Here is a 23,250-nt window from a genome sequence, read left to right as displayed (position 1 = left end):
GGGCGGCGGCTGGAAATGAGGGTCGTTTCCTCGTCCTTGTCGACTGTCGCGTGTCTAATAAACGGTTGTGCACTGTGGAGCGGCGAGCGTCCCCGACGCCTCAGGACAGGCGAGGAAAAACCAAGGCAGGAGCCCGGCTGGGTGCCCGACCCTTTACCGGCGAGCTTCTCCTGCACCCGGCGGCCCCTGTCTCGGTCACTTGGCTTTGCCCTTTCCTCTTGCGGCTGTCAGAGGAAGGGCGGGTTGCTCCAAGGCGGCCAGCCGGGCGTTCAGCTGCTCCTCGCCCGTCTGCAGCCGCTCCTCCACCGCCAGCCGCAGCTGCCCCAGTTCCCGACTCAGCTGGGCCGAGATATAGTCCCGCAGCGCCGAGCCTGCGAGGAGGAGGTGAAGGTGACCCCTCTCCTCCCCCGCCCCCCCCCCCGCCCCCCCGATATCCTTGCCTGTGGTCCCGTGGCACCCGTCGCCCGTGCTCCATCCACTAGACCCATCCTGCTTTCCTCCTAGGTCCCCTTGCTAGTGGATTGATTAGCACGGTGCTTCACCCTCATTAGGGGCTCAAGACATAGCGATGATACGGAGGATTGGAGCGAGACTCCCCGCCGAAGCACGGGTCTCCCCAGCCTGTAAGCTCACTGTGGGCAGGGAACGGGTCTGTTATATTGTTGTGCTCTCCCGATTGTTTAGCACAGTGCCCTGCATACAGTAAGCGCTCAATAAATATGATTGACTGACTTTAAAGGAAAACATTTTTTCCCAGAGAGGCTCCAGGGGTCTAGGTCCCGCAGGCCCTCGTAGCCCTGGGGGCCAGCAAGGACTACGAGGGGTGGGATACGGCCCCTGGCCTAGGGCCTAGGGCAGGAATTCTCAGCCCAGAGCTTCCTCGGCAGGGCTTTCACATCCCTGGAAGTTAATGTGGAATTTTCAGAGACCCCTCCCCGCAACTTTCAAGGGTCTTAAACACTGACTTTCCTAGATGGTTCATTTTAAAATCACCGGAGGGGACTGGAGCTGGAGGTCTGGAGCCCCTGCCAGCCTGCAAGCTTGCGGCAATCGTATCATCGCCTACCTACTGACCCAACATCCCCCAGGGTGAATGGGAGGACAGGAAATTGGTTGCAGATATTGCCGTGGACACTGACGCCCACGTACCCGAACTCCTGGCCCCCAAATGGTCAGAGATTGCCCCCAAAGATGACTTTAGCTCTGCTCTCTTATGGCTCATCTTGGGACCCTCCCCCTCCAGAGGGTCACTTGGAAAGAATTCAGCGTCGAGTGATATTATTTAAATGATTCACTCCATATAAGCGAGCCTGCTGTCCCAAGGGTTTTCCCTTTTTTTTTTTTTTAACGCTTTTAAGCTATGGTATGTGTTAAGCACTTACTATTTGCCAGGCACTGTACTAAGCGCTGGGGTAAAAAGAAGATAATGGGGTTGGACACAGTCCATGTCCCTCATGGGGCGTACGGTCTTACTCCCTCTTTTACAGATGAGGAATCTAAGCGAAATGGGGATTCAAATACTTCTTCTCCCTCCACCTCCTTAGACCGTAACACTCCTCCCACACGGGCCTCACAGTCTAAGTAGGAGGGAGGACGAGTATCGAATCCCCATTTTGCAGATGAGGAAACTGAGGCCCAGAGGCGTTGAGTGACTTGCCCAAGGTCACACAGTAGATGAGTGGCCAAGCCGGCATTAGAACCCAGGTCCCTCTGACTCCCAGTCCTCTATCCAGGAGGCCACACTGCTTCTCTTCCCACGTCGCCGGGCACATCGTGAACGTGAGCCAATCAGTCCCAGATTCACCCCTTCCCCCCGTCACCGTCAGGGAAAGGTCGGAGCCTGGCCCCGCTCCTGGGAGCAGAGTCATTTCCGACCGGCCCAAGAAGACAGGAGACTTCCCGAGCGGTGGCAGGAAGGCAGTCCCGAAGTGCGGCCCGGCCGGATCCGCCTGGGCCATTGACGCCGACGCTGATGGTCCGTCTTTGGGAGACCTTCACGGCCCGCCCAAGGATGCTGGTGCCAAAATAGTTGCCCTAACGGGGCTGGCCTCTAGGCTGGAAGCTCTTTGTGGGCAGGGAATGTGTCTCTTTACTGCCATATTGTACTCTCCCAAGCGCTTAGTACAATGCTCTGCACACAGTAGGCGCTCAATAAAATACGACTGGCTGACTTCCCGTCGAAGGAAAGTGGCCAGCGATAGACAGCTAATTCTCGGCTCGCCCTCGTGAGAAGCAGCGTGGCCTAGGGGAAAGAGCCTGGGCCCGGGAGTCAGAGGTCCAGGGTTCTCTGGCTCTGCCGCTCCTCTGCCGTGTGACCTGGGGCAACTCACTCGATTGCTCTGGGCCTCAGTTTCCTTATCTGCAAAACGGAGATTCAATAGCTGTTCACCTTCCTACTTAAGACCGTGAGCCCGCCGTGCAACTCACAGTCTACGTAAGGGGGAGAACGGGAACTGAATCCCCATTTTGCTTAGTCCAGTGCTTGACGCACAGTAAGCGCTTAACAAATCCCACAATTTGGGGTTGGAGCACAGGATGGTCCACTGCTACGGCTCAGGCCGGGCGAGTTCTCTCCTCGAGGAACAAACGCCTGGGGGAGGAGGCGAGGGAGGTGGGTTTTACCCTGGTTTTCACCGGGCTCCGGCTCGGGTTCCTCCAGGAGAGGTGGGGTCACCTCTGGCTCCGTCCCTGCCGGTTCCTCCTCTGCAAGATGGAGAGGGAAGGTGGTGGGAGCCCGGCTCCGCCTCCCCCCTACTCCCCTACCCTATCCCTTTGGCTCATTTACCTTCTCCATCTAAGGATTCGTCTGGGGGCAGTCCCACATAATCCAGGGAGAGATCCAAGCGCACCTGTGCAGACATGGCCAGAGAGGAGCCTCAGTGGGGTCAGGGGAGAAGGTTTTCTATCCTGGGAAGACGGGAGAGGGGAGGAGAGCTGCGGAAGAACGGGCCTATTAGATCGTGGCGCGCCGGTCGGTACCTGCGGGGTGAAGACGTATTTGTAGAGCTTGAAGTGGCGGAAGTAGGTGTTGAGGACGTAATCAGCCAGGCTCAGGAGCTGCTCCTTTTCAAAGAGGTCGATGCTGAAGGGAGGCCTCTTTGTCGGGCAAGGGAGGGAAAGGAGAGAAGTTCAGGGGGAGAACGATACTCTTTCTAGCGTCCCATCTCCATCGGCCTGAAACCACAGCCTCTTCCGGAGATCCCAAGGTGCAAGGGGAGATTCACCCCCGGGGATAGTTAGGAAAGATCAATCATATTTATTGAGCGCTTATTGTGTGCAGAGCTCTGAACTAAGCGCTTGGGAGAGTGCAAGTATAACAACGTTGAATGGATGGAGTTTAGCGGCGTATACTAGGTTAGGTAGGTTAGGTAGGTAACTAGGTAACTCCCTCACCCCAAACCTCCCTTTCCCTTTCCCCCTTCCCCCAAGCTCCATTTCCCTCAGGGTGGAACTGACCCTGACTCCGTGGCAGAAGAGGAGGTGGGTGAAGAGGCTGTAACACTCTTCCACGTTGCCCAGAGGTGTTGCTGTGGAGAAGGGGAGGTGCGGGGGTCACCTCCCCAGACTGACCCCGGTATGGTCACCCGGGGCCTCCTGGGGCACAGTTCCCACTCGGGCCCCGCCCCTGCTACCAACTACCGCCTCATCTACCTCCAACCCTCACTCCGATGCCCAGCACAGAGCTGTGTGGAGGAGGGCACGGAGGACTGTGAAAGAGAGTGATCATAAGCCTTAGCTGTCTCCTCCGCACCTCTCCCTCTTTCCCTCTCTCCCTCCTTCTCTTTCCGTTTCCCTTTTTCCCTTTCCCTCTCTCCCTTTCTCCCTCCTTCCCTTTTCCTCTCTTTCCCTCTCCCCTTTCCCTCTCTCTCTCCCCTCCCTCTTTCTCCCTTCTTCTCTCTTCCTCTCTCCACCATTTCTGTCCCCCGCCCCGTCCCTGCCGCCTCTTCTCCTTCCCTGCCTGTTTCCGCCCGGGGCCTGAACATCCCCGCTCACCTATACAGGCCTTGTGCGTGTCCTGCAGCAGGGCGCAGGCGGCCGAGGTCTGCTCGCGGGAGAAGCCCTGCTGACGACAGAAGAGCAGCGCGTGACAGAGCATGTCCAGAAACACGGCCTCCTTCATGCTCCGCTCTTGGCTCTGCATCCCCAGCTGTCCTGCCAGCACTCTGGATCGCCACCGGATGGTTCAGGAGGGACAAGGGGGCCCCGGTGAACCCTCCACCCTGACCACCGCCTCCTCCCCGCGACCCCCCTTCTGAGCCGTCTCCCTCCCCCGGGATCTGTGGCTCTCGTCCAGTCCCCCGCCCCGGTCTCTCTCCCGACCCAGTGCGGTCCCATACTCCCGCAGCTCCTCGGCGGTGTCCGCTCTCTCCAGCAGGTCCATAGCATGGAAGTCCAGGTACTTCCTCCAATGACAGAGGGAGAAAAACAGACTAATCATCACGGTATTTGATAAGCGCTTACTATGCGCCAGGCACTGTACTAAGCACTGGGGTGGATACAAGCAAATCGAGTTGGACACAGACCCTGTCCCAGGTGGGGCTCACAGTCTCAATCCCCATTTTACAGATGAGGTAACTGAGGCCCAAAGAAGTAGCGACATACCCAAGATCACACAGCAGACACGTGGCTGAGCCACTATTAGAACCCATGACCTATCTCCCAGGCCCATGCTCTATCCACAGAATGAAACTTGTGCAATACACAACTCTGTTCAACCTGTTTAGCTTGTACGTATCTACCCCAGTGCTTAGTACAGTGCCTGGCACATAGCGCTTAACAAATACTATTAAAAAACAACAACCCTCAGATCCTTTTCACTCTTTCCCCGCCCCCCCCACCTCCGCGTATCCTCCCTTCCTTAATGTTAGCCCCATTTACTCCGAATCTTCAACCGCCCCCTCCTCGCATCCTACCTCACCCAAATCGGCCCCCCTCCCCCAGCTCCTCACTTTGGAGCTCCCTCCCTCCCTCCATATCTCCCTTCATACCACATGCAGATCTGGGGCTCGGGCAGTGACGCCTGCAGAGAGGGGGAAGGAAATTGGGGAAGGAGCAACACTCGTGTTCCAGTTCCTACTAACGCGTGAACATTAAAACAAATTTTTGTGCTCATGATTTCCCCCCCCGACCCCCAAAGAAAACAAGAACAAATCAATAGTGGGATTCGTTAAGCCCTTATTTTGACCACTGTATGGTGCCCTGAGAGAACTGCAAGATAACAGGCCCTATTCCACACGGGCCTCATAAGGGTCGTATTTATTGAGTGCTTACGGTGTGCAGAGCAAAGTGCTGTACTAAGCAATTGGGAAAGTATAACAGAGTTGGTGGACGTTCCCTGCCCACAACGAACTTACAGTCCAGAGGCTCACAATCTGGGCAAAGGAGAACAGACGAGGAAACTGAGGTATAGAAAAGCTTGGTGATTTGCCCGGGGTCACACGGGGGGCAAACGGAAGAGGCCGGATCAGAATACAGGTCCTCTGAATACCAGGCCCCAGCTCTTTCCTCCAGACCATCCTGCTTCTCGGTCCGGAGGGAAGGGGAGGAAGAAGGACGAGGAGGGTTCCGAGGATTCCCAGGCCCTTTGAATGCTCCACATCCGCCATATGGTGGCTCAGGACATTCTCATGGCTGAGCTGACCCTCGATTTAGGAACCAGTTTCCCGCGAATAGGCGTAAATCATAAATGTTAAGGAACAGACTCGCTTTGATCCCTAAACCCTCATCTCCTCATCTCCCATTCCCTTCTGCATTGCCTTGGCACTTGGATTTTCTTCCTTCATCCAGCCCTCCCTCAGCCCCACAGCACTTAGGAACCTATCCCTAATTTATTTGTTTATATTAATGTCTGCCTCCCCCACTGGACTGTAAACTCTCTGTGGGCAGGGAAGGTGTCTACCAACTCTGTTCTACCGCTACTTTCCCAAGAGCTTAGTACAGTGTTCTGTACACAGTAAGCCCTCAATAAATACGATTGATTGCTTGATCGGGGCTCCCAATTCCACCCCCGCTTTTCATACAAGCATCTATGTCGGCCATCGATTATGAGCGTTCACCCCAGAGCTGTTTTTTGGGGTTTTTTAATGGCATTTGTTGAGCGCTAAACTTTAGCTCCCTATGGGCAGGGAATATGTCTCATACTGTAATACTGTACTCTTTCAAGTGCTTAGTAATAATAATAATTTTGCTATTTGTTAAGCACTTATTATGTGCCAAGAACTGTTCTAAGCACTGGGTAGATACAAGGTAATCAGGTTGTCCCATGTGGGGTCACGGTCTTCATCCCCATTTTCCAGATGAGGGAACTGAGGCCCAGAGAAGTGAAGTGACTTGCCCAAAGTCACACAGCTGATGAATGGCAGAACCGGGATTAGAACCCACGACCTCTAACTCCCAAGCCCGGGTTCTTTCCACTGGGCCACACCACTTCTCTATTGAACGCAGTACGCGCTCAATAAATACGACTGACTGACTGCCGTCAATTCAACTGTATTTATTGAGCGCTTATCCTGTGCAGAGCACTGTACTATGCTCTTGGGAGGGTGCAATACAACAATACACAGGTGTAGGCCCTGCCCACAACGCAGAGCACTGTACTAAGCGCTTGGAAGACTACAATATAACAACAAAAGAGATACAATCCCCACCCGCAAGAGCTTCCAGCCTAGAGGGGGAGACGGGCATGAAAAGAGGAAGCAGCGTGTCAGTGGAAAGAGCCCGGGCTTGGGAGTCAGAGGTCATGGGTTCGAATCCCACTCTGTCACTTGGTCAGCTGTGTGACTGTGGGCAAGTCACTTCACTGGGCCTCAGTGACCTCATCTGTCAAATGGGAATGAAGCCTGTGATCCTCACGTGGGACAACCTGATGACCCTGGATCTCCCCCAGCGCTTAGAACAGTGCTCTGCCCATAGTAAGCGCTTAACAAATACCAACATTACTATTATAAATGACAGCTGTAAATAAAGTTACGGCTGTGGACGACACTGTACTAAGCGCTGGCTCACAGTCTTAGTCCCCCTTTTGCAGAAGGGGGTCACTGGGGCACAGTGAAGTGACTTGTCCAAGGTCACCCAGCAGGTGGGGGGCGGGATTGGAACCCAGATCCTTCCCAGTCCCAGGGACAAGGTGGTTGTCTGGCGGGAGGGAGAAGAGCGATTCCTCACCGGCCTCAGGTTCGCGTTCGTGCCCGACTCCACCCCCGCCATCATCTCTTTCGAAACTGTGTCCATCGCGGCCGTCGCCCTGCGGCCCCGTCCCCTTTCCCTCCCTCCTCCCGGCTCCACCAATCCCCGAGCGCCATCCGTCGAGGCCCCGCCCCCTCCCGGCGCCGGCCAATCGGAGGGGGAGGAAGGTCCCGGCTCAGCCAATCCGCGGGAGGCGTCGCGGAGGCCCGTTGCCCGGGGGACGGCGAAGAAGGAAAGGGTAAGAGAAAACCCCGCCCACCCAGAGCGAGGGCCAATGAGGGAGGCGCGTCTGCGCCTGCGTACTGGGAGCTTCGGGCCACCGCCCCCGTTCCCGCCCCCTCTTTCCCCAGGGGCCAATCGGCAAGGAGGAAATAATCATCATCATCATCATTATCATCATCATCATCATAATAGTTGGTATTTGTTAAGCGCTTATTATGTGCAGAGCACTGTTCTAAGCGCTGGGGAAGATACAGGGTCATCAGGTGGTCCCACGTGAGGCTCACAGTCTTCATCTTCATTTTAATAATAATAATAATGTCGGTATTTGTTAAGCGCTTACTATGTGCCGAGCACTGTTCTAAGCGCTGGGGGAGATACAGGGTCATCAGGTGGTCCCACGTGAGGCTCACAGTCTTCATCTTCATTTTAATAATAATAATAATGTCGGTATTTGTTAAGCGCTTACTATGTGCAGAGCACTGTTCTAAGCGCTGGGGGAGATACAGGCTCATCAGGTGGTCCCACGTGAGGCTAACAGTCTTCATCTCCATTTTAATAATAATAATGGCATTTGTTATAATGTTGGTATTTGTTAAGCGCTTACTATGTGCAGAGCACTGTTCTAAGCGCTGGGGTAGACACAGGGGAATCAGGTTGTCCCACGTGGGGCTCACAGTCTTCATCCCCATTTTACAGATGAGGTAACTGAGGCACAGAGAAGTTAAGTGACTCGCCCACAGTCACACAGCTGACAAGTGGCAGAGCTGGGATTCCAACCCATGACCTATGACTCCAAAGCCCGTTCTCTTTCCACTGAGCCACGATTTGTTGAGCGCTTACTATGTGCAAAGCACTGTTCTAAGCGCTGGAGAGGCTACAGGTGATCAGGTTGTCCACGTGAGGCTCACAGTCTTCATCCCCATTTTACAGATGAGGTGATTGAGGCACAGAGAAGTGAAGTGACTTGCCCACAGTCAGCTGACAAGGGGCAGAGGGGGGATTCGAACCCATGAACTCTGACTCCCAAGCCCGGGCTCTTTCCTCTGAGCCATGCTGCTTCTCCATCATAATGATGGCATTTATTAAAAGCTTACTATGTGCCAAGCCCTGTTCTAAGCGCTGGGGAGGATACAGGACGATCGGGTTGACTCACGTGGAGCTCACGGTGTTCACACATGGTCACACAGCTGACAAGTGGTGGAAGCGGGATTAGAACCCGTGACCTCTAACTCCCCAGCCCGGGCTCTTTCGCACTCAGCCACGCCACGTCTCAGCTGGGTGATTTGGGGCAAGTCACTTCACTTCTCTGGGCCTCAGTTCCCTCATCTGGAAAATGGGGGTTAACTGTGAGCCTCACGTGGGACCACCTGATGACCCTGTACCTCCCCCCGCTCTTAGAACAGTGCTCTGCACCAACATTATTATTCTGATTATCCTCCCCAGCTCTTAGAATAGTGCTTGGCACATCGTAAGCACTTAACAAATATCAAAATTATTATTATTATTCTCTGGGCCTCAGTTCCCTCATCTGGAAAATGGGGATTAACTGTGAGCCTCACGTGGGACCACCTGTTTTCATTCACTCATTCAATAGTATTTATTGAGCATTTACTATGTGCAGAGCACTGTACTAAGCGCTTGGAATGGACAATTGGGTAACAGATAGAGACAGTCCCTGCCCAATGACGGGCTCACAGTCTAATCGGGGGAGACAGACAAAAACGGGACAACAATCACGATAAATAGAATGAAGGGGATGGACACCTCATTCACAAAATAAATAGGGTAATAAAATATAGACAAATGAGCACAGTGCTGAGGGAAAGGGAGAGGAGCAGAGGGAAAGGGGGCTTAGCTTTCTATCTATTGCTATTGTTTTAAAGAGATGTTCATCCCCTTGATTCTATTTATTGCTATTGTTTTTGTCTGTCTGTCTCCCCCGATTAGACTGTGAGCCCATCACTGGGCAGGGACTGTCTCTATCTGTTGCTGATTTGTCCATTCCAAGCGTTTAGTACAGTGCCCTGCACATAGTAAGCGCTCATTAAATACTATTGAATGAGGGGAGGGGAAGCAGAGGGAAAAGGGGAAGCTCAGTGTGGGCAGGCCTCCTGGAGGAGGTGAGCTCTCAGCAGGGTTTAGAAGAGGGTGAGATTGGCGGAGGTGAGGAGGGACCTCCCCCAGCGCTTAGAACAGGGCTCTGCACCACCATTATTATTCTGATCATTCATTCAATAGTATTTATTGAGCGCTTACTAGGTGCAGAGCCCTGGCTAAACGCTTGGAATGGACAAATGGGGAACAGATAGAGACAATCCCTGCCCTTTGACGGGCTTACAGTCTTATCGGGGGAGACGGACAGACAAGAACAGTGGCAATAAATCAATTATAAATCAATAAATCTAGTAAATCAATAAATTAGAACGGTGCTCGGCGCCGAGGCAACGCTTCAGAAAACCCCTCTTCAGTGGAAAGAGCTTGGGCTTCGGGGTCAGAGGTCATGGGTTCGACCCCCGGCTCTGCCACTTGTCAGCTGTGTGACTTTGGGCAAGTCCCTTCACTTCTCGGTACCTCAGTTCCCTCATCTGTAAAATGAGGGAAGCAGCGTGGCTCAGTGGAAAGAGCACGGGCTTTGGAGTCAGAGGTCATGGGTTCAAATCCCGGCTCGGCCACTTGTCAGCTGTGTGACTTTGGGCAAGTCCCTTCACTTCTCGGTGCCTCAGTTCCCTCATCTGTAAAATGGGGATGAAGACTGTGAGCCCCACGTGGGACAACCTGATTCCCCTGTGTCTCCCCCAGCGCTTAGAACAGTGCTCGGCACCTAGTAAGCGCTTAACAAATACCAACATTATTATTATTATTATTCTCTGGGCCTCAGTGACCTCATCTGGAAAATGGGGATGAAGACTGGGAGCCTCCCGTGGGACCACCTGATGACCCTGGATCACCCCCAGCGCTTAGAACAGTGCTCGGCACAGAGTAAGCGCTTCACAAACACCAACGTTACTAACATTCTTCTTCTTCTTTTTCCAGTGTGGGGAGGTAAAGCGGGGCGAGGGGGCGCGTCGCCGTGCGGCGCCTGCGCAGTAGCGGCGGGCGGGGGCCAAGATGGCGGCTTCCGGCCAGGACCGGCCCGGGTGAGGGGACGACGGGGGAGGCCATGGCGGCTCGGGGGAAGGGATGGTGACCCGGGGGAGGGGATGGCGGCTCGGGGGGGACGATGGGGGAGGGGATGGTGATGCAGGGGGAGGGAATGGCGGCCTGGGGAGGGGGCGGGAGAGCTTTCTGGGGGGGGGCGCGCGCGCTCCCGCGCCTGGCTGTGACGCGCGTGCGCGCGCTTCGTGTCTCCTCAGGTGAAGCGGCGGCGGCTCCTCCTCCTCGTCCTCCTCGTCCCTGTCTCTTCCTCCCCGCCACCATGTCGAGCCTCGGGAGCAAACGAGTGGCCGGAGATGGGGGCTCGGGCCCCCCGGAGAAGAAGCCGAACCGCGAGGAGAAGACGACGACCACCCTCATCGAGCCCATCCGCCTGGGGGGCATCTCCTCCACGGTCCGTCCCGCCCCGCCCCACTCACCCACTCGCCCCGGCCGTGCTTAGGGAGCGCTTACTATGTGCAGGGCGCTCCACTGAGCGCTTAAAATCGGAGCTGTCGTTGAGCGTCTGCGCCAAGCACTGCTCTAATCGCTGGGGGAGGCGCAAGGCAGTTGGGGTGGCCACAGTCCGTGCCTCACTTAAGGCCCACCGTGAATCCCCACGGATGAGGTAACTGAGGCCCAGGGAAGGGACGTGCCCAAGGCCACACGGCAGACGGGATAATAACGTTGGTATTGGTTAAGCGCTTACTATGTGCAGAGCACTGTTCTAAGCGCTGGGGGAGATCCAGGGTCGTCGGGTTGGCCCACGTGAGGCTCACAGTCTTCATCCCCATTTTACAGATGAGGGAACGAAGGCACAGAGAAGTGAAGTGACTTGCCCATAGTCACACAGCTGACAAGTGGCCAAGCCGGGATTCGAACCCATGACCTCTGACTCCCAAACGCGTGCGCTTTCCACTGAGCCACGCTGAGCATGAGAACGTGGGTCCTTCCGACTCCCAGGCCCGCGCTCTAGCCACTAAGCCTTACTGCCTCAGACCCTCCCCGGTCATTCAGTAGTATTTTTTGAGCGCTTACTATGTGCAGAGCAATGTACTGAGCGCTTAAAAACGTAGCTCTCGTTGAGCACCTGCGCCAAGCACTGTTCTAATCGCTGGGGGAAGCGCAAGGCAGTCAGGGTGGCTAAAGTCCGTGCCTCACGTAGGACCCACAGTGAATCCCCACGGATGAGGTAACTGAGGCCCAGAGAAGGGAAAGGACATGCCCAATGTCTCACGGCAGACAGGATGAGAACGCAGGTCCTTCCACCTCCCAGGCCCGAGCTCTAGCCACCAAGCCGTACTGCTTCAGTGGGCCATCCCCGGTCATTCAGTAGTATTTATCGAGCACTTACTATGTGCAGAGCACTGTACTAAGCGCCCGCCGACCTCTCGTGCCCCCCTCGAGCTTCTTCCCACCCCCTTCTCCCCCCTCCCATTCTCCCGCCCCTGTGGCTTGCCCGCTTCGAATGACCTGGTGCCACCTAAACCGGCACATTCCCGCTCCCACCCCTTTCCCCATCACCCTCTCCGGGTCCCCCCGCCTAATTGTGAACCCTGCCTCACCCCCGGCCCCTCTCATCCCAGGAAGAGATGGACCTGAAAGTGTTGCAGTTCAAGAATAAGAAGTTGGCCGAACGGCTGGAGCAGCGGCAGGCCTGTGAAGATGAGCTGCGAGAGCGCATTGAAAAATTGGAGAAACGGCAGGCCACCGACGACGCCACCCTGCTCATTGTCAACCGCTATTGGGCCCAGGTGGGGCTCGCACATTCTAGCCCCCCATATCGCCCTTCTGTCCCCAAATCTGCCCTGTCGGGCTAGTGTCGGGGTGTGCGGACCCCAACCCTGCCCCCTAACGCGGACCCCAGGCGCCTCGCCCCTTGGGAGAGAGTTTGGGGGTTTGTGTCTCAGAGATGAGCGGGACCTCTTGATCGCCCCGCAGCTGGATGAGACCGTGGAGGCTCTCCTCCGACACCATGAGGGCCGGGGGGAGCCGCCTTCCAGGACGGAAGAGCCGGGAACGCAGGAATGCCCAGAACCCGATGGGGCCCCCGTGGCCGAGGCGGGAACGCCAGAGAGGCGAGGTGAGGCCGGCGGCAGGAACCGGGGTCGGGGCTAGAGGGGGGGAATCCAGAGGACAACGGGCAGAAGGTTGGGGACCCACGAGGAGCCGGGAGTGAGGGTGGTTGGCGATCGGGAAGCCGGGTTCCCTAGCACGTGTCTGGGTCTGTCGTCCTCCCAGAGCCTCCGGTCCCCCAGCTCCGGCCCCCGCTTAGCGAACCGGCCTTGGCCTTTCTGGAGGCCCTGGGGGCCAGCAGCAGCGAGGAAGTGGAACTCCAGCTGCAGGGTCGCATGGAGTTCTCCAAGGCCGCGGTGTCCCGGGTGGTGGAGGCCTCGGACCGTCTCCAGCGCCAGGTGGAGGAGCTCTGCCTTCGGGCCCAGAGCCGAGGTGAGCCGGAGGTTTCCGGTGCCCCGCGGTGCCCACGGCCCACCGCCCCCCCTCCCCTCGGCACGTATTCCTAGCCCGAGCCCCCATCTCGTCTGTCCGTATGGAAATGAGGTTTCCTACGCCCAGGAGCCCCTCTCCCTACTTCCTGCCACTCCTCCCTCCCCCCGCAGCTGCTCCTGCCTTCTAGGTGAATGCGAGCTGCTTGGAGACGGAGCTCGGGTCTTCAGCAAGGAACTCGGCCGGGAGAACCGGCGACTGCAGGATTTGGCCACTCAGCTCCAGGAGAAGCACCACAGGATCTCGCTGGAGGTGGGGAGCCGGGAATGGGGAAGACCAGGTCCTTAGTCCGGGGCGGCGGGAGGGGATGAAACCTGGGTCCGAGCCTCCCCCATCGCGTTGCCTTCAGTACTCGGAGCTGCAAGACAAGGTGACGTCGGCCGAGACCAAGGTGCTGGAGATGGAGACGTCGGTGGAGGACCTGCAGTGGGACATCGAGAAGCTGCGCAAACGCGAGCAGAAGCTCAACAAGCATCTGGCCGAGGCCCTGGAGCAGGTTGGGGGACGGTGGGAGGGGTGGGGGGCGGAGGGGCCGAAAGATGGGGGAGAGGGGTTGGGGAAGACGGGCGAGAGACCGGAGGGATGGGCCTCCCCTAAATCTCATCCCTCTCACCTCCTGTAGCTCAACTCGGGGTACTACGTATCGGGGAGCTCCGGTAGTTTCCAGGGCGGGCAGATCACCCTGAGCATGCAGAAGGTGAGTAGGACCCATTCCCCATTTGGTTCCCCCTCCCGCCCCCCACTTCCCCTCCTCCTGGGCGAGTCTCAGCCCCCGGGTTCACTCCGCTCCTCTCAGTCCCTCTAATGCTCACCTCCTTCGGGGCCCTAGAAGCTCTCCCCGCTTTGCCCGCCTTCTCTTACCCCACCTCCCTCCCCCGGCCCAGTTCGAGATGCTGAACGCAGAACTGGAGGAGAACCAGGAGCTGGCCAACAGCCGCATGGCTGAACTGGAGAAGCTGCAAGGGGAGCTGCAAGGAGCCGTGCGAGGCAACGAACGACTCAAGGTCAGGGGTCCCGGGGGCAGAGTCCCGGGGACCGGTTGGTAATGGACCTCGAGGTGCCAACCCTCCTCTCGCTGGGCCGACCTCTGCCCCCAGGTAGCCCTGCGGAGCCTGCCGGAGGAAGTGGTGCGGGAGACTGGTGAGTACCGGCTGCTGCAGGCGCAGTTCTCCCTGCTCTATAACGAGTCCCTCCAAGTGAAGACCCAGCTGGACGAAGCCCGGGGGCTGCTGCTGGCAACCAAGAACTCTCACCTCAGGCATATCGAGCACATGGAGGTGAGTACTCAATCACCTTGCCCTCTCTCACCATGCTACTCCCCTACTACAATCCAGCCTGCAAGTTTCGCTCCTCTTACGCTATGCCTCGATCTCGTCTTTCTCGCCACCAACCCCTCGCCCCCGTTCTGCCTCTGGCCTGGATCGCCCTCCCTCCTCAAGTGTGACAGACAATTACTCTCCCCGATTTTCCAAGCCTCCAAGAGGCCTTCTCTGCCTAAGCCCCCCTTTCCTCTTCTCCCACTCCCTTTTGCGTCACCCTGACTTGCTCCCTTTGTTTATCACCCCCCAGCCCCACAACACTTACGTACATATCTGTAATGTATTTATATTAATGCCGGTCTTCCCACCCTCTGGACCGTGAGCTCGCTGTGGGCAGGGAATGTACGTTTACTGTTGTATCGTACTCCCCCGAGCATTTGGTAAGTGCCCTCACACGGTGCTCAATAAATACGAATGAATGAATGAGTGAATTAAAGGAAGAAGGCAAGCAAATGGAGCCCGGGACGGAGTGAGGAGGGGGTGGTTACTGCTTGTGGGTGGCTCGCTTCCAGCACCCTCTCTTTTGCCCTGTCTTTAAAGCCCTGTTAGACTCACATCTCCTCCAAGAGGCCTTCCCTGACTCTCCCCTCATTTCCTCACCCTGTTCACCCTCCCTTCTGCGACACCTGTGAACTCGGGTCTGTCCTTCTTTGGGACTTTGATGCCGCACAGCTCTTATGTACCCCTAGACTGCCTCTTTCCCCTCTAGAGTTTGGTTTTGTGTCTGTCTCTCCCCCTAGTTTATAAGATCCTTTATGGTAAGGATCATAATAGCTGTGGTAGTTGATAAGCACTTACTCTGTGCCAAGCATTGTTCTGAGCACTGGCGTCGATACAAGATCATCAGGTCCTACGTGTCTAAGTAGAAGGGAGAAAAGGTACTGAATCCCCATTTTGCACATGAGGGAACTGAGGCACAGAAGTCAAGTGAATCGCCCAAGATCACAGGCCCGGGCTCTTTCCACTAAGCCACGCTGTTTCTCATGCCTACCAGCCGGGATCATCCCTGTCATCTCCGTCGTGTTCTTCCAAGCGCTCAGTGCAGTCCCTTGCACCAAGTCAACATTCGATAAATAGCATTGATTCATTGATAAATTTATATTGATAAATAGCATTGATTCTCTTAGGTGGCCATCGTCACCGAGAGAAGTAGTTGGATTTTTACTCAGGTCTGTCCCACTGAGCCTCTCGAGGCCAGACCCGATTTTTTTATTTGGGGTCGTTTAACTAATGGACTGTGTGGCTAAAATTCTGTTCAAATCAGAAAACCCACTTGAATATCTAGGTGAGATTGGAAGCACTAGTTCTTTCGAATCTGGGAATTCCTATTAAACAAGGCCCCTTCGACTGCTGCCCGTGTCTTCCTTATCTCGGCGTTCAGGCAGTTGTCGTCAGATCAACATCTGTGGGTCACGGATAACCGTGGGGTGGACAGAGGGTCTCTCGGCCCCTGGCTGAGGTGGGGAGGAGAGCAGGTGAGGTACCCGGAGCTGTGGGCGCTCGGGCCTTCACCTTCTCGTTCCCGTTTCTCGCCCGCCCGCCCCGGCCTTTGGGCAGAGCGACGAGCTGGGCCTGCAGAAGAAGCTGCGGACGGAGGTCATCCAGCTGGAGGACACGCTGGCCCAGGTGCGCAAAGAGTATGAGATGCTGAGGATCGAGTTTGAACAGAACCTGGCAGCCAACGAGCAGGCGGGTAAGGAGCGGGTTCCTCGGGCCGGGGCAGAACTCCGTCTCTGCCTGTTTCTGTCCCCGCCCGTCCCTTCCCGGCCCTTCTCCCAAGCAACCCTTCCCCGATCTTTCTCCGTCCGTCCGTGAGCGGTCGCCGCCGCCCCTCTCCTCAGACCCTTCTCCCCTCCCCAGGGCCCATTAACCGGGAGATGCGTCACCTGATCAGCAGCCTCCAGAACCACAACCACCAGCTGAAGGGCGACGCCCAGCGCTACAAACGGAAGCTGAGGGAGGTGCAGGCCGAAATCGGCAAGGTCGGGTCAGGAGCCCGGTAGCCGACGGGAGGGCCGGGCTCACGTAAACGGATGGGACCCGGGTTTTGGCGGGGGAGGTGGGGGCGGAGATGGTGGGGTGGCGTCCTTGGCTGTCGGGGGGAGCGGGGTCGTTCGGGGACCTTGTGAGGGGTAGCCCGGTTGAGCCAGATGGGACGGGGCGGGGGAATGGGCCGGGGCCGAAGCCGGGGAAGAAGGGGAAGTCGCCGAAGGCCAGTTCCCGGGAGTGCGTCTCTCACTCCCCTCCGCTTGGTCTCTTCCCGCAGCTCCGTGTCCAGGCCAGCGGCCCCACCCCTGCAGCCCCGCCCCCGGCCACCACCGAGGAGCCTGGGACCAGTGCCGGGAGCGCTCCTTTGAAGGAGGAGGAGGGGGGTGGAGGAGGGCAGGCCCCTCTCCAGGAGACCAAAAAGGAAATTTCTTCCTCTGGGCCTCCAGCCTTACTGCTGGCCAGCGTGAAGAAGGAGGAAGCCCCCGCCTCCGAAGAAGAGCCGGCTTCCACTTCGGCACCGGCCCCACCCCCTCCGCCCCAAGCGCCCCCTCCCAGGATCAGGGAAGCGGAGCCCCGGGCTAAGCGGGAAAGGGAGGGGTCGGTCTCTGTGCCGTCTACCTCTTCCTCGTCCTCCCGGGGGGAGCGGGACAAGGTCAAGGCCGAAGAGAGCAAGAGGAAGGAGTCGGACCTGCTGAAAGGATTGCGAGGCGAGCTGAAGTACGTACCGGGCTCTCGACCTTTCTCCAGAGCCTCCCTTCGTCCTTCTCCCCGAGTCCTGACTCCTCGCCTTCCTCTCGGCGACTCTTCTTGTCATTCCCCTGCCCTCCCGGTGCTCTCCCTGTGATTCGGGTCCCTCCCCCCGCCCCGCCTCCGCCCCATCCCGCCCCAACTCATCCCGTCTTCTCATCCCCAGGAAGGCCCAGGAGAGTCAGAAGGAGATGAAGCTGCTGCTGGACATGTACAAGTCGGCGCCCAAGGAGCAGCGAGACAAGGTGCAGCTCATGGCAGCGGAACGCAAGGCCAAAGCCGAGGTGAGAGAACTGGGGGAGAATGAGAGAGTGTGGCACTGGATGAGAGGGAGGGTGTGTAGGGAATCAGGAAGAGAGGGTAGAGGGGAAGGGGAAAGCTAGGGAGAGGGACAAAAGGAATTCATGATAGGAAATGTCTAGGCAAAGACTGAAGGAAGGACCCGGGCTACCTAGAGGCAGGTCCTGAATGTCACGGTCCTGACGGCACCGTCACCCTCCCGAGAGTATATGAGGTGCCTCACTGGGCTCCCTGCCGGCCTGCGTTCAACAATGCCAAGGGACAGGGATCGCAGCAGACACTGGGAAACGGCCCCTTTACTCTGGGTGCTTAGAATCTGAGATCACCACAGAGCCTGCTTCTTTGCTCAGCACGTCTGGGGCCCAGAACGGGGCTTCTCTTTGAGGGGGCTCTTAGCCGATCTCGTCAGTGATGAGGGTACAGGTAGGTGAATCTAGTATAGAAATCATCACTAGCCAGCAGAAGCCTGTTGATTGGTCTCAATCGCTGACCCATGTAGGGCTTGTGGGAAGGGGCGGGGCAGACTTCCAGGGTAAGCCGCCCTTTTCCATCCAAACTGCTTTCACGCTAATCCAAGCACTCATCCTATCCCGCCTTGATTACTGCATCAGCCTCCTTGCCGACCTCCCTGCCTCCTGTCTCCCCATTCCACTCCATGCTTCGTTGCTGCCCGGATCATTTTTCTACAAAAATAAGTTCAGTCCAGTTTCCCCACTCCTCAAGAACCTCCAGTGGTCGCTCGTCCACCTCCGCATCAAACAGAAACGCCTCACCCTTGGCTTTAACACAATCGCCTTGTCCCCCCTACCTTCCCTAACTGCTTTCTTTCTCCAACCCAGCCCACACACTTTGCTCGTCTAACACCGATTTCCTCACTGTACCTCGATCTCGTCTTTCTCGACACTGACATCTCGCCCAATTCTCGCCTCTGGCTTGGAACTCCCTCCCTCTTCCCTCGACTGACCATCGCTCTTCCCACCTTCCTACCCGTGTTAAAAATCTCATCTCCTCCGAGAGGCCTTCCTCGACTAAGCCCTCATTTCCTCTTCTCCCACTCCCTTCTGCTTTCCCCTTGCCCTTCAATGTGCCCCCTTTATTCATCCCTCCTTCAGCCCGACTTATACAGGAGATGATTGTAGTCTCCCAAGTGTTTAGTACAGTGTTCTGCGCACAGTAAGTGCTCAATCAGTACCGATGATGGCGGTGTTGATGACGTGAAGTTAAAAGGCATCAGACAGGGCGTTGACTAGGTCTGTGCCCGGAGGAGCAGTTAGGAGCCGAAACGACTCCAAGGTTCTTGGCTTCTTGTTCCAGCTTCCCTGTGATGTAGAAGACAGCCAGCAGGGCAAAGTTGCACAACCTTGTATTTGTGTGTGATCGGCGTCGTGAGGGCTGTCTGGTGTGCGGTGGCCGGGGGTATTGGACCCAGCTGGTGGCGGGGGCGAGGGGCGGCACAGAGGAGCGGCGCAGAGGAGTGGAGCGGGTGGAGAACTGGCATCTGGCTGGGCACGAGGAGGGACGGGAGGGTTGGAGCCTCCCGCCGAGAAGGCCGGGAGAGCCCGGTTCCCGCGGCTACAGGGCCGAGAACCGGAGCGCCGCCGGGAGAACCTTCTCTCGGCCCCCGGGGGTCAGCGGGATGTTGCCGGCCCCGGGGGCGCTCTCCCTAACGAATCGGGAAAAACCGGGCTGACTGACCTTTGGCCACCCGGGATTGCAGAGGGTTCTGGCCCTACGTTTAGTTTGACTTGCTTTTTCTCTCTCCCTCCCTCTCTCTCTTTTCTCCTCCCCTCAGGTCGAGGAGCTGCGGGTCCGAATCCGGGACCTAGAAGAGAAAGAGAGGAAGGAGAGCAAGAAGCTGGCCGACGAAGATGCCCTGCGGAGGATCCGGATGGCCGAGGAGCAGATCGAGCACTTGCAGCGGAAGCTGGGGGCCACCAAGCAGGTGCGCGAGCCCGGCCAGCCGAGTCGATCTCGGTGCCCCCCCCCAGCGCCCTGAGCCCGAGCCCGGGTGCCTCTGCCCCGCCAACCCCAGGCGCGGGTGTCTCTCCGTCCCGCCAGGAGGAGGAGGCTCTGCTGTCTGAGATGGACGTGACCGGCCAGGCCTTCGAGGACATGCAGGAGCAGAACGGCCGCCTGCTGCAGCAGCTGCGGGAGAAGGACGACGCCAACTTCAAGCTGATGTCAGAGCGGATCAAGTCCAACCAGATCCACAAGCTGCTGCGCGAGGAGAAGGACGAGCTGGGCGAGCAGGTGTTGGGCCTCAAATCTCAGGTGAGCCGCCGGGCCGAGGCGGGCCGGGCCGCGTGGTGGCGGCCCACGAGCCTGGGGCCCCCTCGGACCCGCTGCCCCTCTCATCTCCCTCCCTTCCTTTCCTCTGGCAGGTGGATGCCCAGCTGCTGGTGGTGCAGAAACTAGAGGAGAAAGAGCGGGTGCTACAGGGCAGCCTCGGCGGGGTGGAGAAGGAGCTGACGCTGCGGAGCCAGGCTCTGGAGCTCAACAAGAGAAAGGCAAGTGGCCCTTCCCCGCTCCTGCTCCACTCCCTCCCTCGCGGCCTTCCCCGCCCGGGTATTCTCTCCCAGCGCTCCGGACAGTGCTCCTTACCCAGGGAGCGCTCAGTGAAGGCCGTTACTACTGTTATGCCGCCGACTGCTATTCGTCCTTCCTCCCTCTTGGCCCCGTGACATTGGGCTCTTGTGGTCTCCGCGCCTAGGCGGTGGAGGCCGCCCAGCTGGCCGAGGATCTGAAAGTGCAACTGGAGCACGTGCAGAGCCGGCTCAGGGAGATCCAGCCCTGCCTGGCGGAGAGCAGGGCCGCCCGCGAGAAGGAGAGCTTCAACCTCAAGAGGGCTCAGGTGCGGAGGCCGCCGGGGACGGCCCCGGGCGGGGGCTCCGGGGAAGCCTCGGGACGGACAGGAGGCCTTCGGGGGGAGGGCGGGAGATGCTGGGACATCCGAGCCTCGGGGGCCAATACCCGTCCCCTGCCCCCCAGGAGGACATTTCGCGTCTGCGGAGGAAGCTGGAGAAGCAGAAGAAGGTGGAGGTGTACGCTGATGCGGACGAGATCTTGCAGGAGGAGATAAAGGAATACAAGGTGCAGAGGAAGGCGGGGCTCCGGGAGGGCCGGGGCCGGGTCCCTCAGCGGGGGCTCGGGCTCCCGAGATCGCTTCTCGGCGGGGTGGGCTGGGTTGGATTTAGCTCTCTGGGTGAGGTTTAGACTTCTGGACGTCTGGAATCCGTCCATCCGTCCCCAGGCTCGGCTCACCTGCCCCTGCTGTAACACGCGGAAAAAGGACGCCGTCCTCACCAAATGCTTCCACGTCTTCTGCTTCGAGTGCGTACGGGGCCGCTACGAGGCGCGGCAGAGGAAGTGTCCCAAGTGCAACGCCGCTTTCGGGGCCCACGACTTCCACCGCGTCTACATCAGCTGAGGAAGTAGGACTCGGAGGGGACAGGACTCCCCAGTTTCCGTGGTGCAAACCGGCCGAGCCGGCGTCCCGGGCGTCCGGGGTCCCGGGCATCCGGGTCGGAGCCTGCCTTTCCTCCTCGCTGTCCTCCGCTGTGACGGCTGAACCTGGGGCTGAGCCGCCCCGTCCTCCAAGACTCTGAATTTAGATATCGGGACCGACGCCCCCTCCCCCCCTCCGCCCCTTTCCCCCCCAAACTCCTCCTCCCTCCCCCTTCCCTCGTGGCCCCATAAAAGTGTTTTTGCTCATCTGCCTCTCAGCTTTTTCCCACTCAACCCTCCTGGCCTGACCTCTTCCCCAACTCCACTTCTAGCTCTTTATAAGGCTCTTTCACCTGCCGCGACTTCCAGCATTCACCTAGTAGGACCGGAACCATGGACCAGGTGAATTTGTTTTCACACCTTCTCATTCTCCCCAACCCCTTAATTTATTTTACCACCTGAACGGTTGCTGACACATATCCATCTTGAGAGACCCCAAGGGTCTGCGGGCCCCCCGCCCATGGCGCCATGAGAGAGGCGCCCGTTTTTTGGTGCCCACGGATTCGCCACGAGCCCACCTCACCGCGGCCCCGGTTTCTCCTCGTCTTCCCTCCCGCTCGCTGGGTTCAAACGGTGCGTTGCAGCAGGAAGGACTGCAAGCGCAGCCTGTCTTCCCCGATTTGGGGGCCTGTCTGGGAGGTGAATTGTGGTGGAAGCTTTCCTCACCTACGGGGCATTTGAAGGACCCCTCCCCAAAATGGTTCCCTCTGGGGCCGAGCGGGAGCCGGGTCCCCTTAGTGTTCTCCTCACATTTCTTCTACGTGGAGGGTCTCTTCTGTGGAAGGCCGGAAGGCTGCTTCTGAACCGAACTACATTTCTTTGCACCGGAGGGACCTTTCTGGGAGCTGAAGCTTCCATATGGTTCCTCAGTTGGGGCTCCCATCGGGGTTTTTCTCCACTGCAGGTTTTTGTGAAGGAACTTGAGGCCAGAGGGGTTGGCAGAGGTTTTTTTGGCCAAGAACAGAGAATGAAAGAAGCAGGGGTCCCTCCTCTGGGTTCTCGGATGCGCCGTGCCGCTCAGATTAAACCCCATAATGCAGTCGGAGCTCGGATTTCTGCCCAGAATGAGTTCTCTGTCGGAGAGAACTCACACCTGCCCCAAATGCAGAAAGTGTGGGAAAGAGGGCTTTTTTTTTTTCCATAGAGTTCTTTGGGCCCATCGGAGGAAGTTGTCTGGGGCAGCTTGAGGTTGGAGTGAGTAATGAAGCTTTCCAACAAAAAGACATTTTAGAGGGGTTTCCCTCACCTTTGAATTTTCCCAAGTTTTCCCAAGGCAGGGCCTGTACCCTGTTTCCTCCACAGGTTCTGGCCTGGTCTCCTTTCTGTTTCTCGCTTGATCGTAGGACCTCTCTATTCATCCTTAGGAGACTTGCCTTGAGAGGGTCATCGAAGTACTCAGGTTCCTGGTTTTCAGTCAATCGTATGTCATTCGGTGGTATTTACTGAGAACTTATTGTGTGCAGTGCATTGTACTAACTGCTTGGGAGAGTGCGATCCAGCAGACTCGCTAGACACCTTCACTGCCCACAGTGAACTTACAGCCTAGAGAATGTGGTTTCTTCCCATTGAGGATCTTATCTTATTTTTCATACTGAACTCCTATCTTCTGCCAAACTTAAAAAGAGCCTTCCCGCCCCCCGCCCCCATCTTCTATCTCCCCCAGGCCTGGATGGTCCGTTTCTCATCAGAGGCGGGGCGGTCAGAGAAGCAGCGTGGCCTAGTGGATAGAGCCCAAGGCTTAGCTTCTAAAACCGGCTCCGCCACTTAATAATAATGGTGATAATGTTGGTATCTGTTATGTGCTTATTACGTTCCTCGCAAGTGTAATTCCTGGGCAGGAGTGATAGCTAGAATATATAAATGTAAATCAGTCCCCACTGTGGAGAGAGACAAAGTAGGTCACCCCTCATTTGAGGCTCACCGAGCCTGTTCAACTGGGAAGTGGAACTCAGAGTGTGCCTCGCTAGCCTTTTTTTTTTTTAAACGGTATTTGTTAAGGGCTTACTGTGTTAAGCACTAGACTTTTCTGCTATGTGACCCTGAGCAAGTCACTTCACTTCTCTGGGCCTCGGTCACCTCATTTGTAAAATGGGGATGAAGACTGTGAGCCCCATGTGGAACAGGGGCTGACTTTAACCCGATTAGTTAATATAATGATAATAGTCGTCTTTGTTAAGCGCTTACTATGTACCAAGCATTGTTCTAAGCGCCGGTAGATACAGGGTCATCAGGTTGTCCCACGTGGGGCTCACACTTTTAATCTCCGTTTTACAGGTGAGATAACTGAGGCACAGAGGAAGTGAAGTGACTTGCCCAAGGTCACACAGCAGACAAGTGGTAGATCTGG

At 57.2% G+C, this 23,250-nt stretch overlaps 2 protein-coding genes across 4 annotated transcripts; one reads left to right on the top strand and one right to left on the bottom strand.

The window, feature by feature from the left end:
* Positions 1-32: 32 nt before the first annotated feature.
* CCDC189 (coiled-coil domain containing 189) lies at positions 33-7,288 on the bottom strand. Its single transcript, XM_029057720.2, has 9 exons — positions 7,165-7,288; positions 4,989-5,020; positions 4,338-4,403; positions 3,994-4,163; positions 3,457-3,527; positions 2,980-3,096; positions 2,786-2,849; positions 2,623-2,703; positions 33-371 (listed from the first exon to the last, which is right to left on the bottom strand). The coding sequence occupies exons 1-9, from the start codon at positions 7,228-7,230 to the stop codon at positions 196-198; spliced, it is 843 nt and encodes a 280-aa protein (XP_028913553.1). The 5' UTR covers positions 7,231-7,288; the 3' UTR covers positions 33-195.
* A 3,223-nt stretch (positions 7,289-10,511) lies between these two features.
* RNF40 (ring finger protein 40) lies at positions 10,512-21,110 on the top strand. Of its 3 annotated transcripts, XM_029057670.2 has the most exons (20): positions 10,512-10,544; positions 10,761-10,954; positions 12,126-12,293; positions 12,481-12,622; positions 12,781-12,987; positions 13,175-13,296; positions 13,394-13,540; positions 13,667-13,741; positions 13,929-14,048; positions 14,142-14,321; positions 15,921-16,056; positions 16,224-16,345; positions 16,630-17,069; positions 17,266-17,383; positions 19,192-19,341; positions 19,458-19,670; positions 19,781-19,906; positions 20,110-20,250; positions 20,388-20,489; positions 20,650-21,110. In XM_029057670.2, the coding sequence occupies exons 2-20, from the start codon at positions 10,823-10,825 to the stop codon at positions 20,824-20,826; spliced, it is 3,018 nt and encodes a 1,005-aa protein (XP_028913503.1). In that variant the 5' UTR covers positions 10,512-10,544; positions 10,761-10,822; the 3' UTR covers positions 20,827-21,110. The 3 variants fall into 3 exon arrangements, with proteins under 3 accessions (XP_028913503.1, XP_028913504.1, XP_028913505.1); XM_029057671.1 differs by lacking the exon at positions 10,512-10,544 and having other exon boundaries at positions 10,875-10,954; positions 12,130-12,293; XM_029057672.2 differs by lacking the exons at positions 10,512-10,544; positions 10,761-10,954; positions 12,126-12,293; positions 12,481-12,622 and having other exon boundaries at positions 12,820-12,987; positions 13,158-13,296.
* Positions 21,111-23,250: the final 2,140 nt, after the last annotated feature.

Source organism: Ornithorhynchus anatinus, chromosome 2 (genome assembly GCF_004115215.2).
Source record: "Ornithorhynchus anatinus isolate Pmale09 chromosome 2, mOrnAna1.pri.v4, whole genome shotgun sequence".
Classification (NCBI taxonomy): Eukaryota; Metazoa; Chordata; class Mammalia; order Monotremata; family Ornithorhynchidae; genus Ornithorhynchus; species Ornithorhynchus anatinus.
Note: the sequence above shows the minus strand (reverse complement) of the source record. Positions and strands in the feature narration are given on the sequence as shown.

Bases quoted from the DNA above. Each gene is read 5' to 3' on its own strand.
- RNF40 (XM_029057670.2), top strand. From the start codon at position 10,823: ATGTCGAGCCTCGGGAGCAAACGAGTGGCCGGAGATGGGGGCTCGGGC. The intron at 12,988-13,174 runs GTGAGCCGGAGG...CCTGCCTTCTAG, and splicing joins CCTTCGGGCCCAGAGCCGAG to GTGAATGCGAGCTGCTTGGA. The intron at 13,297-13,393 runs GTGGGGAGCCGG...CGTTGCCTTCAG, and splicing joins ACCACAGGATCTCGCTGGAG to TACTCGGAGCTGCAAGACAA.
- CCDC189 (XM_029057720.2), bottom strand. From the start codon at position 7,230: ATGGACACAGTTTCGAAAGAGATGATGGCGGGGGTGGAGTCGGGCACG. The intron at 4,404-4,988 runs GTATGAAGGGAG...CTGTCATTGGAG, and splicing joins GAGCCCCAGATCTGCATGTG to GAAGTACCTGGACTTCCATG. The intron at 3,528-3,993 runs GTGAGCGGGGAT...CCTTCTCCACAG, and splicing joins CACGCACAAGGCCTGTATAG to CAACACCTCTGGGCAACGTG.